The sequence below is a fragment of the Leopardus geoffroyi genome, chromosome D2 (genome assembly GCF_018350155.1).
Source record: "Leopardus geoffroyi isolate Oge1 chromosome D2, O.geoffroyi_Oge1_pat1.0, whole genome shotgun sequence".
Lineage (NCBI taxonomy): Eukaryota > Metazoa > Chordata > Mammalia > Carnivora > Felidae > Leopardus > Leopardus geoffroyi.
Genome location: NC_059334.1, coordinates 29,224,311 through 29,240,685, shown reverse-complemented (window position 1 = coordinate 29,240,685; position 16,375 = coordinate 29,224,311). Strand labels below are relative to the sequence as shown.

The following is a 16,375-nucleotide window of genomic DNA, read 5'->3' as shown; positions in this document are numbered from 1 at the left end:
CCCCTGTAACCCTTAATTAGTTCTGTATACTTAAGAATCTGTTTCCTGGTTTGCGTCTCTTTTCCCCCTCCATATTCATCTGTTTTGTTTGTTAAATTTCATATATGAGTGAAATCATACTGTATTTGTCTTTGACTGACTTATTTTGCTTAGCATAATACTCTCTAGCTCTATCCACTTGTTGCAAATGGCCAGAATTCATTCTTTTTTATGGCTGAGTAATATTTCATTATATCTATATCTATATCTATATCTATATCTATATCTATATCTATATCTATCTATATCATCTATATCTATATCATCTGTTTATGTCTATATATCTATCACATCACATCTTTATCCATTAATCAGTTGATGGACATGTGGGCTTTTTCCATAATTTGGTTATTGTTGATAATACTGCTACAAACATTGGAGTGCATGTGTTCCTTTGAATTAATATTTTTGTATCCTTTAAGTAAAACCTACTAGTGCAATTGCTGGATCATAGGGTATTTCTATTTTTAACTTATTGAGGAACATCCACACTGTTTTCTAGAGTGGGTGCATCAGTTTGTTTTCCCACCAACAGTGTAAGAGCGTTCCCGCTTTTTCACATCCTCGCCAACACCTGTTGTTACTTATGTTGTTAATTTTAGCCATTCTGACTGGTGTGACTCTCACTAGTCTTTTGATTTAGAATTAAAGACAGGCTTTGATTTAAGTCATTATGGTAAATGATGATGGATAGTTATGATAGGAAGCATAGAATCTTACTGTGAGACCTGCCTTACTGTGGGACTCCCTTGGTAAGGGGGCATTACAGGCTTCACAGAGGAAGTGATGCTTAAGTTGGGAGCAGAAGTATGAGGTGAAGCTGAAAAGGGTTGAGAGCGTTGCAGGAGAGGGAGGGTGGTAAGTCCAGTAATAGGAAGTTTACTTGTTGCATCTTTGTTCATGTACTTCGGGAGTGCCTTTTTTTCCCAATAGTGCTACTTGGTTTTCTCTTCATATTACCTTAATGGAGACAGAGACTGTAATTGATCTTTAATGTTTAAATGATATTTTCCTGAGTATGACTCTTCAACCAGTTGTTTAACATCCCAACATTTTTAGTCAACAACACATAATTCTATTTTGATGTGTATTTAGTTTTAGTAAAGTCAAAGACCATATTGTATAAAGACTATCATAACTTTCCAATTCAGAATCATGACAAGAAAAAAATCTTTTATGTGGGAGTTAACCTGCTCTCTGAATTTCTGAGGTCACTTTAATTTTCAGTCTCCTCGCAGAAATTCTAACTTGCAGAGAAACACATAAAAATCACCATTTCCTGGTCTTAAAAATTTACCAACTCTACTGGAAATTTCCTGAGAAAATAACAGCTAATATTTGTTGAGTGCTTTCCATGTTCAGATACTGTGCTAAATATATGTTATGAATTATATCTCATTTAGCCATCTCAGAAACACTGTGAAATAAGTAATATTTTTATGCCTTTCCATTATATGAGGACACAAAGTATTTAAGCATCCAAGGTCTCAGAGCTAGAAGAGGCAGATAAGAATTTGATCTCAGAGGTGTCTGACTTAATAGTCTGAATTCCTAACTTGGTATTGCTAAGAGAGCTAACATGTTTATATTAACATGTTGAGACAGTCTCAGACCCTCTTCATAGGTTCTGTCCATTATAAGGAACATTATTCTTTGTTATATTTAATAAAAATACTCAATTGCATTTTCATTATGCTGACTTTCACAAATAAATAACTAAAATATTCATGGAGTAGGTAAGACACTCCCTTTAATATGTTATTGGTGAGATGGCAGTATTTTGGAAAATTTTTTGACAATATGTATCAAACCTTAAAATTCATTTGCCTCTTGACTCAGCAATTCCACTTTTGAGAATTTATCCTCCAGCTAAGTTTGCTCATGCATGCAAAACTATGTGTCATTCTGTGCAGTACAGTTTGAAATAGGAAAAAGTTGGAAATTATTTATGTGTTTAACAGAGGTCTAGTAAAATAAGTTGTAGTATATCAGTAAAATGTAACTTTATTCAAGTATTAAAAAGAATGACAAAAGCCAATCAACTCTTTAGTAAGCTCAAAGCACTGTTCTTATTTAATTTTTATAAAAATTGTAGGTATTATTATTAGCTCCATTTGCATGGGAAAAAATAAGGCATAAAGAAGTTAAGTGACTTGTCTGAGGTAGTAGGACAGATGCTGAAGCAGAACAGCTTTAGAGCCCACATGGTAAGTTACCGTTCATTCTTTAATGTCTCCTGGTCAATTATATCCCAGCATGAAAAGAAAATAAATTGGTAAGTGAAAAAACAAATTGTAGAAAATTTTTATAGTATGAAAATATTTGTGAAAAGTATTTATATCTTCTGTGTGTTCCATTTAAAATATAAAATATCTCTGTTTTCTTAGGACAGAAAATATTTTATATATTCATATATATGAATGCGTGAATATATTCATAAAATACATACATTTAAACATACATATACATTTATACATATAAATAAATATTTATACATATGCACACACATAAAACATGTATTCATGGAAAAATTCCTGGATGGATATACAAGAACTCCATGAGTATTTTTGGGTGATTTGTATGGAGACTTTTTAAAAATTGTTTTCACTTTATACTCTTCAATATAGTGAATTATTTAAAAGTAATGAGCATGTAGTGATTTCATAATAAAAACAAGTTTAAATTGAAAAACTTAAAACATAGTGGATGTGGTAAGCAATTATGTTAGTGGAGAGGGGTAAAGAGGAATCTTTTCATTTCATACCCTTCTGAACTGTGAACTTTTAAAAATGAATGAGTACACATTGCTTTTATCATAAAATGTATTTTCAGCGAAAAAAACCTTAAAAATTGTAGGCATATTTCTCTAACAATTATGCACTATGAAATATAATTTGACAATTTAGGAGATAGGTTATTATATTGACAGTTTAGGATAAATCTGCCTATGTTAAACTTTTATCTCAGAGAGTTACTGTCTCAAAGGCTAGCTGTTTTCTAACATTGAGCTGGAAAGTAGTTTAATGAAGATTTACCTTATTTTTATAAGCCAGATTGTTTCCAGTTGAAGTCTTAGTAATGAAACCTTTCACAGCAAATGAGATTCAGCAAATGCAGAAGTTGACAGCGGTGTTACTAGATGTTGCTAGTCAATTGAGCACAATTCTCTTGCAGGAAAATGGTATCATGCTTCTTAAACTCCAGAGCATTTATCAAAGAGAAATGTCGATTTTAAACTCCATTGTTTATTAAGAGACAGTGTTCTAGTGTCAACTGACACTATTTTAATATTATGCTTAGTCATAGAATGTACTTGGAATTAGGATGATAAATACTTAAACAGGTATAGCTGAAACTTAAAGTATATTATTTTGGGTTGTGTTTTTCAGGTGAAGCTCTGAAAGTGTCAGCTGAGAGATTTGCAGATGACCCCTGTTATCTCCCAAAAAGGGAAGCTGTGGTTCAGGCTGCCCGTGCCTTGTTGGCTGCAGTTACCAGACTCCTTATCCTCGCAGACATGATTGATGTCATGTGTCTCTTACAGCACGTGTCAGCTGTAAGTAAAAGATGGCCAGTTTACCTTGGCATTGTTCTCATTTCTAATTACTTTTTCCGAACCCGGCATCAATCCTAGTGCATCCCAGCCTTGCCTTCATTTCTTATAGTCATCCAACAGAAGCTGACTGGATTGAATTGTGCAAGTCATGTATACCTCAAAAGAACAAAGTCAGAAGTTAGTCTTTTTGTTGTAGTTTCTTTTTCAACATGTTTAAAATTGAAAAATTTTTGAAGTTTTAACTTAAATTCTAGGTACTTAACATATAGTGTAATATTAATTTCAGGTGTATGATTTAGTGATTCAACACTTACATACAATACCTGGTCTCTTCACAAGTGCACTCCTTAATCCCCATCACCTATTTTACCCATCCCCCCACCCCACCCCGATCCACCTTCCCTCTGGTGACCATCCATTTGTTCTCTATAGTTAGGAGTCTGTTTCTTGGTTTGCCTCTCTCTTTTTTCCCTTATGATCATTTGTTTTGTTTCTTAAATTCCACATACGAATGAAATCATATGGTATTTGTCTTTCACTGACTTACTTCACTTAGCATAAATACTCTGTAGCTCCATCCACGTCATTGCAAATGGCAAAATTTCATTCTTGTCTTTGGCTGAATAATATTCCATTGTATATGTATACCACATCTTTATCCATTCTTCAGTAAGTGGGCATTTGGCCGTTTCCATAATTTGGCTATTGTTGATAATGCTATAAACATTGGGCTGCATGTATCCGTTCGAATTAGTATTTTTTGTAAACTTTGGGTAAATACCTATTATTGCAATTGCTGGATTATAGGGTAGTTCTATTTTTAACTTTTTGGGGAACCTCCATACTGTTTTCCAGGGTGGCTGTACCAGTTTGTGTTCCTACCAGCAGTGTAAGAGGGTTCCCCTTTCTCCGCATCCTTGCCAACACCTGTTGTTTCTTGTGTTGTTGATTTTAGCCATTCTGACAGGTGTGAGATCATATCTTATTGTAGTTTTGATTTGTATTTCCGTGATGACCAGTGATGTTGAAGATTTTTTCATGTGTCTGTCAGCCATCTAGATGTTTTCTTTGGAAAAATGTCTATTCATGTCTTCTACCCATTTCTTAACTGGATGATTTGTTTTTTTGAGTGTTGAGTTTTAGAAGTTCTTTATATATTTTGGATATTAACCCTTTCTCAGATATGTCATTTGCAAATATCTTCTCCCAATCAGCAGGCTGCCTTTTACTTTTGTTGATTGTTTTCTTCAATGTGCAGAAGCTTTTTATCTTGATGAAGTCCTAATAGTTTATTTTTGCTTTTGTTTTCCTTGCCTCAGGAAGCATATCTAGTAAGAAGTTGCTAAGGCTGATGTCAAAGGGGTTACTGCTTGTATTCTCCTCTGGGATTTTTATGGTTTTTGTCTCACATTTAGGTCTTTCATTCATTTTGAATTTACTTTTGTGTATGGTATAAGAAAGTGGTGCAGTTTCATTCCTTTGAGTGTTGCTGTCAACACCATTTGTTGAAGAGACATTCTTTTACCCATTGGATATTTTTTCCTACTTTGTGGAAGATTAATTGACCACATAGTTGTGCATTCATTTCTAGGTTTTCTCTCTCTCTCTCTCAATACACACACACACACACACACACACACACACATATGTATCTCTCTCTCTATATATATATATATTAAAGAATAGGTTTATACACACACACATATATGTGTGTGTATATATATATATATATATATATATATATATATATACATAAAAGAACAGTAGTTACAAACTTTATATTTTTAAATTTTTTTTTGAGAGAAAGAGTCAGTTGGAGAGGGACAGAGAGAGAGAGAGAGAGAGAGAGAGAGAGAGAGAGGATCCAAAGCTGGCTCTGCATTGACAAGCAGAGAACCTGATGAAGGGCTCAAACTCAGGAACCGTGAGATGGTGACCTGAGCTAAAGTCAGACACTTAACTGACTGAGCCACCCAGGCCACCCCTCTGGGTTTCCTGTTCTCATGCATTGATATACGTGTCTATTTTTGTGCCAGTATCATGCTGTTTTAATTACTATAGCTTTGTAATATAGCTTGAAGTCCCAAATCATGATGCCTCCAGCTTTGCTTTCCCTTTTCAAGGTCTTAGGGATCTTTTGTAGTTCCATACAAATTTTAGGATTGTTTATCTTAAAGCCAGTGGTAGATTGAAAAACAGAGGATGGTTTACTGATAAGAAAATGGCTAGGATTATATAGGTAATATAAATAATATACAAATATAAATAGAAAAACTTTAAAACTGAAGACACTAGGAAGTTTATCCTAGTTTGTAAATGAATACTGTTTGCCAGCTCCACTTGATCCAACATAAACTGTGTATGTTTACATGTAGTCTGTGATATCTGTAGTAATCCATTATGAAAATGTATAAATTGATTTAATATGAGTAAAAAATACAATTTTACTAGGATACTACAAAGGCAGCAAGGTATCTTGTTATTTTGCTAAACAAATCCATTTAGAAAAGTTTTAGTAGAAAGAGAATTTTATTAAAGCCCTTTTTACTTTCTTTAGTAACCAAAGACTTTCTTTAGTTTCTTTAGGACCAAAGTCACCTTTGTCCAGTTGAAAAGGTTGCAAACATTCCTTTGGAGTCTCTGATCTATCTCCTGCATCAAATAGGACTTTTACTCTTCTGTCCATAAATACAGCTGCATATTCATAAATGTGTCTGGTGACTGTAATATCACTACTACATTAAGCAAATGATGGCCTCCTCTGATTGACCTTCTTGTTAAAATCTTTTTCTTTAATTGCTACCTTAAACCTTTTTCTTGTCTTTATTTTACTCTCTAATGCTTATTTTAACCCTAAAGTATACCAACTTTCCTTTATACTTTTATATTCCTTTTCTTTTGATAGTTTTATTACTGCAAAAAAGCAATTCAGCACTTTGTGTTGTTGTTTTTAGGAAAGGGAATAGTTCTCATCATCAGATGCTGTCTACTAGTGGATTCGTAGGTGAGATAATTAAGCATTGTTTGTTGGTTATTGGTTTGTTGACTACCATAAACAATACCATAAACAAATCCCTAAAAATTTCTGAGATTCATTTTTGTCATATGTGAATACAAATATTAATAAATGCTGTAACCAAGAAGAAGGTATGAAAGATTAAGTGCCAGGTGGTTTCCAGTTCCAATGACACAATATTTCCTGTATTTTAGACTCTAGGTTTGTTGAGATAGAGCAGAAAGTCTGTTTCAGGTAAAAATTGCTACCTTCATAATCGACTAAGAAGTAAGTGTGTATATATAAAGATCACAAACACATTCATTACCAATTTTAATTGAGCATAGTGCTAAGTAATTCACACACATGATGTCATTCAAATGAAGCAGTAGGTAATTGAAGATCAAAACAAAGTTAAGTGCTATTTTTGAATAAAAATGATAGTTTATAGTTACTGAGTTTTTATAATGTGCTAACACTGTGCTGGATTATCTCCTTTAATTCAATCTTCAGCAACCATATGATTATGATTGTAATTTTAAAGATGAAGAAATGGAGGCATATTTATTTAAGAAATTTGCTTGTACAAGGCAACAGGAAAAATAAAACTTTAAGAACATAGTACTCCAAGAGTTAGAACAGCTTGAACTATACATACCTTTCAGAAGTGTTTAATCAAGTTCATGGGACTATAATAGGGTGTTAAAGGAATTTAGGTATGTCAGGAGGAGGAGGAGGAGGTGTCCTTTAGTCTCTTCCACATTTGCTAGTAACTCATCAGAGACTGAATTTAGGCTACATCATTTAAGATGCTTATAATTGTGTATAGTACAACAATGATACCTCATCTGTGAAAAAGGAAGACATTTTGTGGTAAATTGTGATAGTGTTGCATAATTTCATCCTTATGAAAAATTTATATTTAAATTGCATCATCGATTCAATTCTTTTGACAAAATAGACAAACTGGATTTTTTTTGATACCATCAAATTAGAATTATTTAACCCAATATTCCCTCACTCCAAAGTATTCTATAGAGCCTGTCTCATAAATATCCAACAGGAAATAGACATTTTTCCAAAGAAGACATACAGATGGCCAACAGACATATGAAAAGATGTTCAACATCACTCATCATCAGGGAAATGCAAATCAAAACCACAATGAGATTCCACCTGACCTGTCAGAATGGCTAAAATTAACAACATAGGAGGGGAGCTTTGGTGGCTCAGTCAGTTAAGCGTCCAACTTTTGATTTCAGCTCAGGTCATGATCTCATGGGAGATCAAGCCCTGCATTGGGCTCTGGGCTGAGTGTACAGCCTGCTTGAGATTGTCTCTCTCCCTCTCCCTCCCTCTCTCCCTCCCTCCCTCCCTCCCTCTCTCTCTCTCTCACTCACTCAAAATAAGTAAATACTTAAAAAAATTGACACAGGGAACAACAGATGTTGGTGAGGATGTGGTGAGAGGGGAACCCTCCTGCACTGTTGGTGGGAATGCAAAATGGTGCAGCCACTCTGGAAAACAGTATGGATATTCCTCAAAAAGTTAAAAATAGAACTACCCTATAATCCAGCAATTGTAATGCTAGGTGTTTACCCAAAGGATACAAATATACTGATTTGAAGGGGCACCCCAAAGCTTATAGCAGCATTATCAACAATAGCCATATTATAGAAAGAGCCCAAATTTTCACTGACTGATGAATGGATAAAGAGGATATATATATATATATAGTGGAATATTACTTGCCCAAAGAAAAGAATGAAATCTTTTTTTTTTCTTTTTCTTTTTTTTAAATATAACTTATGGTCAAATTGATTTCCATACAACACCAGTACTCATCACAACAAGTGCGATCCTCCATGCCCATCACCCACTTTCCCCTCTCCCCCACCCTCTATCAACCCTCAGTTTGTTCTTAGTTTTTAAGAGTCTCTTATGGTTTGCCTCCCTCCCTCTCTGTTACTTTTTTTTCCCCCCTTCCCCTCCCCCATGGTCTTCTGTTAAGTTTCTCAGGATCCACATATGAGTGAAAACAAATGGCATCTGTCTTTCTCTGCCTTACTTATTTCACTTAGCATAATGCCCTCCAGTTCCATCCACGTTGCTGCAAATGGCCAGATTTCATTCTTTCTCATTGTCAAGTAGTATTCCATTTTATATATAAACCACATCTTCTTTATCCATTTGTCAGTTGATGGACATTTAGGCTCTTTCCATAATTTGGCTGTTGTTGAAAGTGCCGCTATAAACATTGGGGTACAAGTGCCCCTATGCATCAGCATTCCTGTATCCCTTGGGTAGATTCCTAGCAGTGCTATTGCTGGGTCATAGGGTAGTTCTATTTTTAATATTTTGAGGAACCTCCACACTGTTTTCTAGAGTGGCTGCACCAGTTTGCATTCCTACCAGCAGTGCAAGAGGGTTACCATTACTCCACATCCTCTCCTGCATCTATAGTTTCCTGATTTGTTCATTTTAGCCACTCTGACAGGCATGAGGTGATATCTCAGTGTGGTTTTTGATTGTATTTCCCTGATGATGAGTGACATTGAGCATCTTTTCATGTGCTTGTTGGCCATCTGGATGTCTTCTTTGGAGAAGTGTCTATTCATGTCTTCTGCCCATTTCTTCACTGGATTATTTGTTTTTCAGGTGTGGAGTTTGGTGAGTTCTTCATAGATTTTGGATACTAGACCTTTGTCTAATATGTCATTTGCAGATATCTTTTCCCATATCATCAGTTGCCTTTTAGTTTTGTTGATTGTTTCCTTTGTAGTACAGAAGCTTTTTATCTTGATAAGGTCCCAATAGTTCATTTTTGCTTTTAATTCCTTGCCTTTGGAGAGGTGTCAAGTAAGAAATTGCTGTGGCTGAGGTCAAAGAGGTTGTTGCCTGCTTTCTCCTCTAGGGTTTTGATGGTTTCCTGTCTCATATTCAGGTCCTTCATCCATTTCTAGTTTATTTTTGTATATGGTGTAAGAAAGTGGTCGAGTTTCATTCTTCTGCTTGATGCTGTCCAGTTCTCCCAGCACTATTTGTTAAAGACACTGTCTTTTTTTCCGTTGGATACTCTTTTCCTGCTTTGTCAAAAATTAGTTGGCCATACATTTTTGGGTCCAATTCTGGGGTCTCTATTCTATTCCATTGGTCTATATGTCTATTTTTATGCCAATACCGTACTATCTTGATGATTACAGCCTTGTAGTAGAGGCTAAAGTCTGGGATTGTGATGCCTCCCACTTTGGTTTTCTTCTTCATTATTACTTTGGCTATTTGGGGTGAAAAGAATGAAATCTTACCATTTGCAATGATGTGGATGGAACTAGAGTCTTTTTTATTATGCTAAATGAAATAAGTCAGTCAGAGAAAGACAATGCCATGATTTCACTCATGTGGAATTTAAGAAACAAAACAGATGAACATAGAGGAAGGCAGGAAAAAAAGAGAGAAAAGCAAACCATAAGAGACTCCAACTATAGAGAACCAACTGAGGTCTGCTGGAGGGGATGTGGGCAGGAGATGGGCTAAATGGGTGATGGGTATTAAGGAAGGCACCTGTTATGTTGAGCACTGGATGTTATATGTAAGTGATGAATCACTAAATCCTACTCCTGAAAGAAGTATTACACTATATGGTAACTAACTAAAATTTAAATAAAAAATTGAAAAATAAAACAAAATAAACAAATAAAACCCTCCAAACAACTCATAATTAAAGTGGGAAGAAAGATTTAAAAATGTAACATGAAAAAAAGAATTTTTTTTATGGTCAGTGCTGTATATAGAAATTTTCTTTGTATGTTTTTGATGCACTTAAGTACATTCAAGTTGGTAAGAAATATTGAAGCAAATAAAAGTATTTAATTTTGCTTAACCCAGGATTTCCAAAATTTTCTAACTTTAGGACTCTTATAATATGTTAGTTCTATAACTTTCTCAGACCATACTTTGGGAAATAGTGGTTTAGTATATCTACAATAATATTTATGGTTATATTAAATTTTTACTTGGATTAAAAAAATATAGAGGAGGAACGTTAGTGCCTTTATATTCTAATCTTATTGAAGTAGATTAGACTCTCTCCAGCCATACAATATGCAATACACAACTGTGTAACGGTAATAGCAATCTCATCAATTCTGTGAGACAGTGAACCTGATTTTGGACAATTCTAATTGTTGGAGACATTTTTCTCAAACTAGATGTGAATTCTGCCATTTCCATGGACTGCTTCTAGTTCTGCTTTCTTAAGCAACATAGAACGAAGACAATAGGAAAAGGTATTTTTCAAATAACTGATGATTATTCTTAGCACTTATTTATGTCTTCTCTTACCTAGGCTGAAAATTTCTTGACCCTTGAACATTTCAGACTATTCTGAATACTTGAGAATTTCCATATCTTGTATGGTTATCAGTTTCCTGATGAAATTTTCACTTTTGATATTGAGGTACTTGAACATGGTAAGCATATTTGTATTATGGTTAGAATTTGACAACTTTAGTGTCTGGACTTCCTGGATCATTATGCTGGTTTTTGCTCATGGTATCTTGTTTTTTCACGTGAATGGCTATCTCTGTGTACTAAACATTACTTTTTCTGGAATTCATCTCAAGAAATTTCTCTGTTTTATTAGCTCTTTGATGTTTTTAAGATAAAGTATTTTATATTTCATCGATCTTCTTAGTTTTCTTCGGCAGAAGGATTAGACTGATTACTAATTTGCCAATACAAGAAATCGAAGTCCCTAAAATCATCTCCGCAAATACTTTTCTGTGCATGTTCTAGATAAGTAATACCCATAAAATATTGAAATAAAAACATCTTGAAATAGAAACAAATCTCTGATGTGAATGTTCTATAATATACTCAAATAATTACCTCTCTGATTTAATGTCTAACATTATCTTACCTTATTATGATAGCCTTGTCATGCTGTTTGTTCATAGTGATTTTGTGAGCAGTTAAACTCCAAGTCTCTGAACTCAAACTATTATTAATTTGAGCATTCTTGTTCTGATACTAGTTTTATCTTTTTATATGTAAAGGTAGATGCTAAATTTATATTCATGGAATTTTATCCTGTTAATTCTGGTTTATGTTAGAGTCCATTCAGATCTTTTTAACTTTTGATTTTGTCTTTACCTCCTAACCTGGAATCATTTTCAGATTTTTAAAAGTCAGATTATTTATGAAAAATTGTTTAGTCATGTGGAAAACAGTGATATATCTTCCTTTCAGATAACATCAATCAAACATTAACCCATTTTGAGTAAAGTTGTTGAAATGAACTTCAAACTTGCTTTATTAGGCTACTGTATAAACCATGTTTCTTTATTTTATCCTCAAGTACTTTCTCAAAGGGCTTGCTAAAATTAAGATGTGTTATCTGTGGCATTGTAGATTTATCAGTATAGTAACCCCAATTATAAAGGAAATGAGCTTAGCTTGGTTAACTTACTTTTCATAACCCTGTAAGAGATCCAAGTTGACTATTGCTTGCTTGCTTTTTTTCCTTTTCTTTCTTTCTTTTTACGTTTTTTTTAACCTTCATTTTTTAATTGCTCACAATCCACTTACTTATGGTTGTAAACCACTTGTCTGCTGGGATCTTGTTACTCTTAAGATCTATATATAAATGGCTTGAACCCCAATTCTGTGTCCTATCAACTATAATGTCCCAAGATTTCTGCAAATTCTCTGGGGCTCATATTCTCAATGTCATGTCTAGTTCCAAGTTTTTGCTTCCACAAATTAGTTTACGAATGGTCTTTCTATCCCTATTTTATAGTTGGTTAATCTGTAATTGGTAATTGGCCTTTTCCCCCTTGATTTTGACACACACACACACACACACACACACTCACTCTCCAATACTCCCAGACAAGACATGTTTATGTATGTTTGTGTATATTGCAAACCTTATAGAAATTTGGGAAGGTGGAAGGGAGGGGATTCTTTACTGTAACACTATATTCTAAGTGGCTCCAATTTGAATATCAGATATCTTCAAATTCTTTAGCAACGTCATCTCATTGTTCTTCCACCTCCTTTCCCCTTACCTACTCTCTTTGTTCTTTCTCATACCTGTAAATTCCTGTTTATCTGGATGCACTAGGTTTCTATCTGCTAATTTGTGCCCTCATATATCACTGTCTTTCTTAAATTATTCTGTAAGGTATTTTCCTCCGTATAGACATTTTTTTTCCCCTCAGAAGAATTCTTTAGTCAGCTGTGTCTCTCTGTATACACACATACATTCCACTATAAAATAATGTATTATAGATGTTTTCTAGGGGGAGAGCATCAACTTTAATGGTATAGATTTCTTTTTCTGGACACTCTTCTTTAAAAAGCAGTGGGTCACATTTTTGTTTCTTGCATCTGTCTGGAATATAATGGAAAAAGGCCTGCCTCTTCTCTCTTCTAATTGTATCTTACTATTTCATGAAATCTTCTGCTCATTTTGAGTCCCTTTAGCATTCTTACACAGTTCCCTGCTACATTTTTAATTTATTCTTTATTACACGGTACCAGATAATGTATCCACTATCATAATTTCTTCTTTCATGGCCTTACTCTTTTCTTCCTTACTGATTTTTTTCTAAATTATAGATTTTTTTTCATCTGTGTTGTGGTATGTTTCCTTTTATTTTTATTTTAATTTATTTTTTTATTATATGAAATTTATTGTCCAATTGGTTTCCATACAACACCCAGTGCTCATCCCAAAAGGTGCCCTCCTCAATACCCATCACCCACCCTCTCCTCCCTCCCACCCCCCATCAACCCTCAGTTTGTTCTCAGTTTTTAACAGTCTCTTATGCTTTGGCTCTCTCCCACTCTAACCTCTTTTTTTTTTTTTTCTTTTTTCCTCCCCCTCCCCCATGGGTTCCTGATAAGTTTCTCAGGATCCACATAAGAGTGAAACCATACGGTATCTGTCTTTCTCTGTATGGCTTATTTCACTTAGCATCACGCTCTCCAGTTCCATCCACGTTGCTACAAAAGGCCATATTTCATTTTTTCTCATTGCCACGTAGTATTCCATTGTGTATATACACCACAATTTCTTTATCCATTCATCAATTGATGGACATTTAGGCTCTTTCCATAATTTGGCTATTGTTGAGAGTGCTGCTATGAACATTGGGGTACAAGTGCCCCTATGCATCAGTACTCCTGTATCCCTTGGATAAATTCCTAGCAGTGCTATTGCTGGGTCATAGGGTAGGTCTATTTTTACTTTTCTGAGGAACCTCCACACTGCTTTCCAGAGCGGCTGCACCAATTTGCATTCCCACCAACAGTGCAAGAGGGTTCCCGTTTCTCCACATCCTCTCCAGCATCTATAGTCTCCTGATTTGTTCATTTTGGCCACTCTGACTGGCGTGAGGTGATACCTGAGTGTGGTTTTGATTTGTATTTCCCTGATAAGGAGCGACGCTGAACATCTTTTCATGTGCCTGTTGTCCATCCGGATGTCTTCTTTAGAGAAGTGTCTATTCATGTTTTCTGCCCATTTCTTCACTGGGTTATTTGTTTTTCGGGTGTGGAGTTTGGTGAGCTCTTTATAGATTCTGGATACTAGCCCTTTGTCCGATATGTCATTTGCAAATATCTTTTCCCATTCCGTTGGTTGCCTTTTAGTTTTGTTGGTTGTTTCCTTTGCTGTGCAGAAGCTTTTTATCTTCATAAGGTCCCAGTAATTCACTTTTGCTTTTAATTCCCTTGCCTTTGGGGATGTGTCGAGTAAGAGATTGCTACGGCTAAGGTCAGAGAGGTCTTTTCCTGCTTTCTCCTCTAAGGTTTTGATGGTTTCCTGTCTCACATTCAGGTCCTTTATCCATTTTGAGTTTATTTTTGTGAATGGTGTGAGGAAGTGGTCTAGTTTCATTCTTCTGCATGTTGCTGTCCAGTTCTCCCAGCACCATTTGTTAAAGAGGCTGTCTTTTTTCCATTGGATGTTCTTTCCTGCTTTGTCAAAGATGAGTTGGCCATACGTTTGTGGGTCTAGTTCTGGGGTTTCTATTCTATTCTATTGGTCTATGTGTCTGTTTTTGTGCCAATACCATGCTGTCTTGATGATGACAGCTTTGTAGTAGAGGCTAAAGTCTGGGATTGTGATGCCTCCTGCTTTGGTCTTCGTCTTCAAAATTCCTTTGGCTATTCGGGGCCTTTTGTGGTTCCATATGAATTTTAGGATTGCTTGCTCTAGTTTCGAGAAGAATGCTGGTGCAATTTTGATTGGGATTGCATTGAATGTGTAGATAGCTTTGGGTAGTATTGACATTTTGACAATATTTATTTTTCCAATCCATGAGCAGGGAATGTCTTTCCATTTCTTTAAATCTTCTTCAATTACCTTCATAAGCTTTCTATAGTTTTCAGCATACAGATCCTTTTCATCTTTGGTTAGATTTATTCCTAGGTATTTTATGCTTCTTGGTGCAATTGTGAATGGGATCAGTTTCTTTATTTGTCTTTCTGTTGCTTCATTATTAGTGTATAGGAATGCAGCTGATTTCTGTACATTGATTTTGTATCCTGCAACTTTGCTGAATTCATGTATCAATTCTAGCAGACTTTTGGTGGAGTCTATCGGATTTTCCATGTATAATATCATGTCATCTGCAAAAAGCGAAAGCTTGATTTCATCTTTGCCAATTTTGATGCCTTTGATTTCCTTTTGTTGTCTGATTGCTGATGCTAGAACTTCCAGCACCATGTTAAACAACAGCGGTGAGAGTGGGCATCCCTGTCGTGTTCCTGATCTCAGGGAAAAAGCTCTCAGTTTTTCCCCGTTGAGGACGATGTTAGCTGTGGGCTTCTCATAAATGGCTTTTATGATCTTTAAGTATGTTCCTTCTATCCCGACTTTCTCAAGGGTTTTTATTAAGAAAGGGTGCTGGATATTGTCAAAGGCCTTTTCTGCATCGATTGACAGGATCATATGGTTCTTCTCTTTTGTTTTGTTAATGTGATGTATCACGTTGATTGATTTGCGAATGTTGAACCAGCCCTGCATCCCAGGAATGAATCCCACTTGATCATGGTGAATAATTCTTTTTATATGCCGTTGAATTCGATTTGCTAGTATCTTATTGAGAATTTTTGCATCCATATTCATCAGGGATATTGGCCGGTAGTTCTCTTTTTTTACTGGGTCTCTGTCTGGTTTAGGAATCAAAGTAATACTGGCTTCATAGAATGAGTCTGGAAGTTTTCCTTCCCTTTCTATTTCTTGGAATAGCTTGAGAAGGATAGGTATTATCTCTGCTTTAAACGTCTGGTAGAACTCCCCTGGGAAGCCATCTGGTCCTGGACTCTTATTTGTTGGGAGATTTTTGATAACCGATTCAATTTCTTCGCTGGTGATGGGTCTGTTCAAGCTTTCTATTTCCTCCTGATTGAGTTTTGGAAGAGTGTGGGTGTTCAGGAATTTGTCCATTTCTTCCAGGTTGTCCAATTTGTTGGCATATAATTTTTCATAGTATTCCCTGCTAATTGTTTGTATCTCTGAGGGATTGGTTGTAATAATTCCATTTTCATTCATGATTTTATCTATTTGGGTCATCTCCCTTCTCTTTTTGAGAAGCCTGGCTAGAGGTTTGTCAATTTTGTTTATTTTTTCAAAAAACCAACTCTTGGTTTCGTTGATCTGCTCTACCGTTTTTTTAGACTCTATATTGTTTATTTCTGCTCTGATCTTTATTATTTCTCTTCTTCTGCTGGGTTTGGGGTGTCTTTGCTGTTCTGCTTCTATTTCCTTTAGGTGT

At 35.2% G+C, this 16,375-nt stretch overlaps 1 protein-coding gene across 4 annotated transcripts in view; it reads left to right on the top strand.

Annotated features, from left to right (window-relative positions):
* Positions 1-16,375, top strand: part of CTNNA3 (catenin alpha 3) — a 1,797,955-nt gene that overhangs the window by 198,035 nt on the left and 1,583,545 nt on the right. For all 4 annotated transcript variants that reach the window (XM_045437558.1, XM_045437556.1, XM_045437557.1 and 1 more), the window contains one exon: positions 3,429-3,595. In XM_045437558.1, the coding sequence (XP_045293514.1) occupies positions 3,429-3,595 (167 nt within the window). The remainder of the gene's footprint in view (positions 1-3,428; positions 3,596-16,375) is intronic.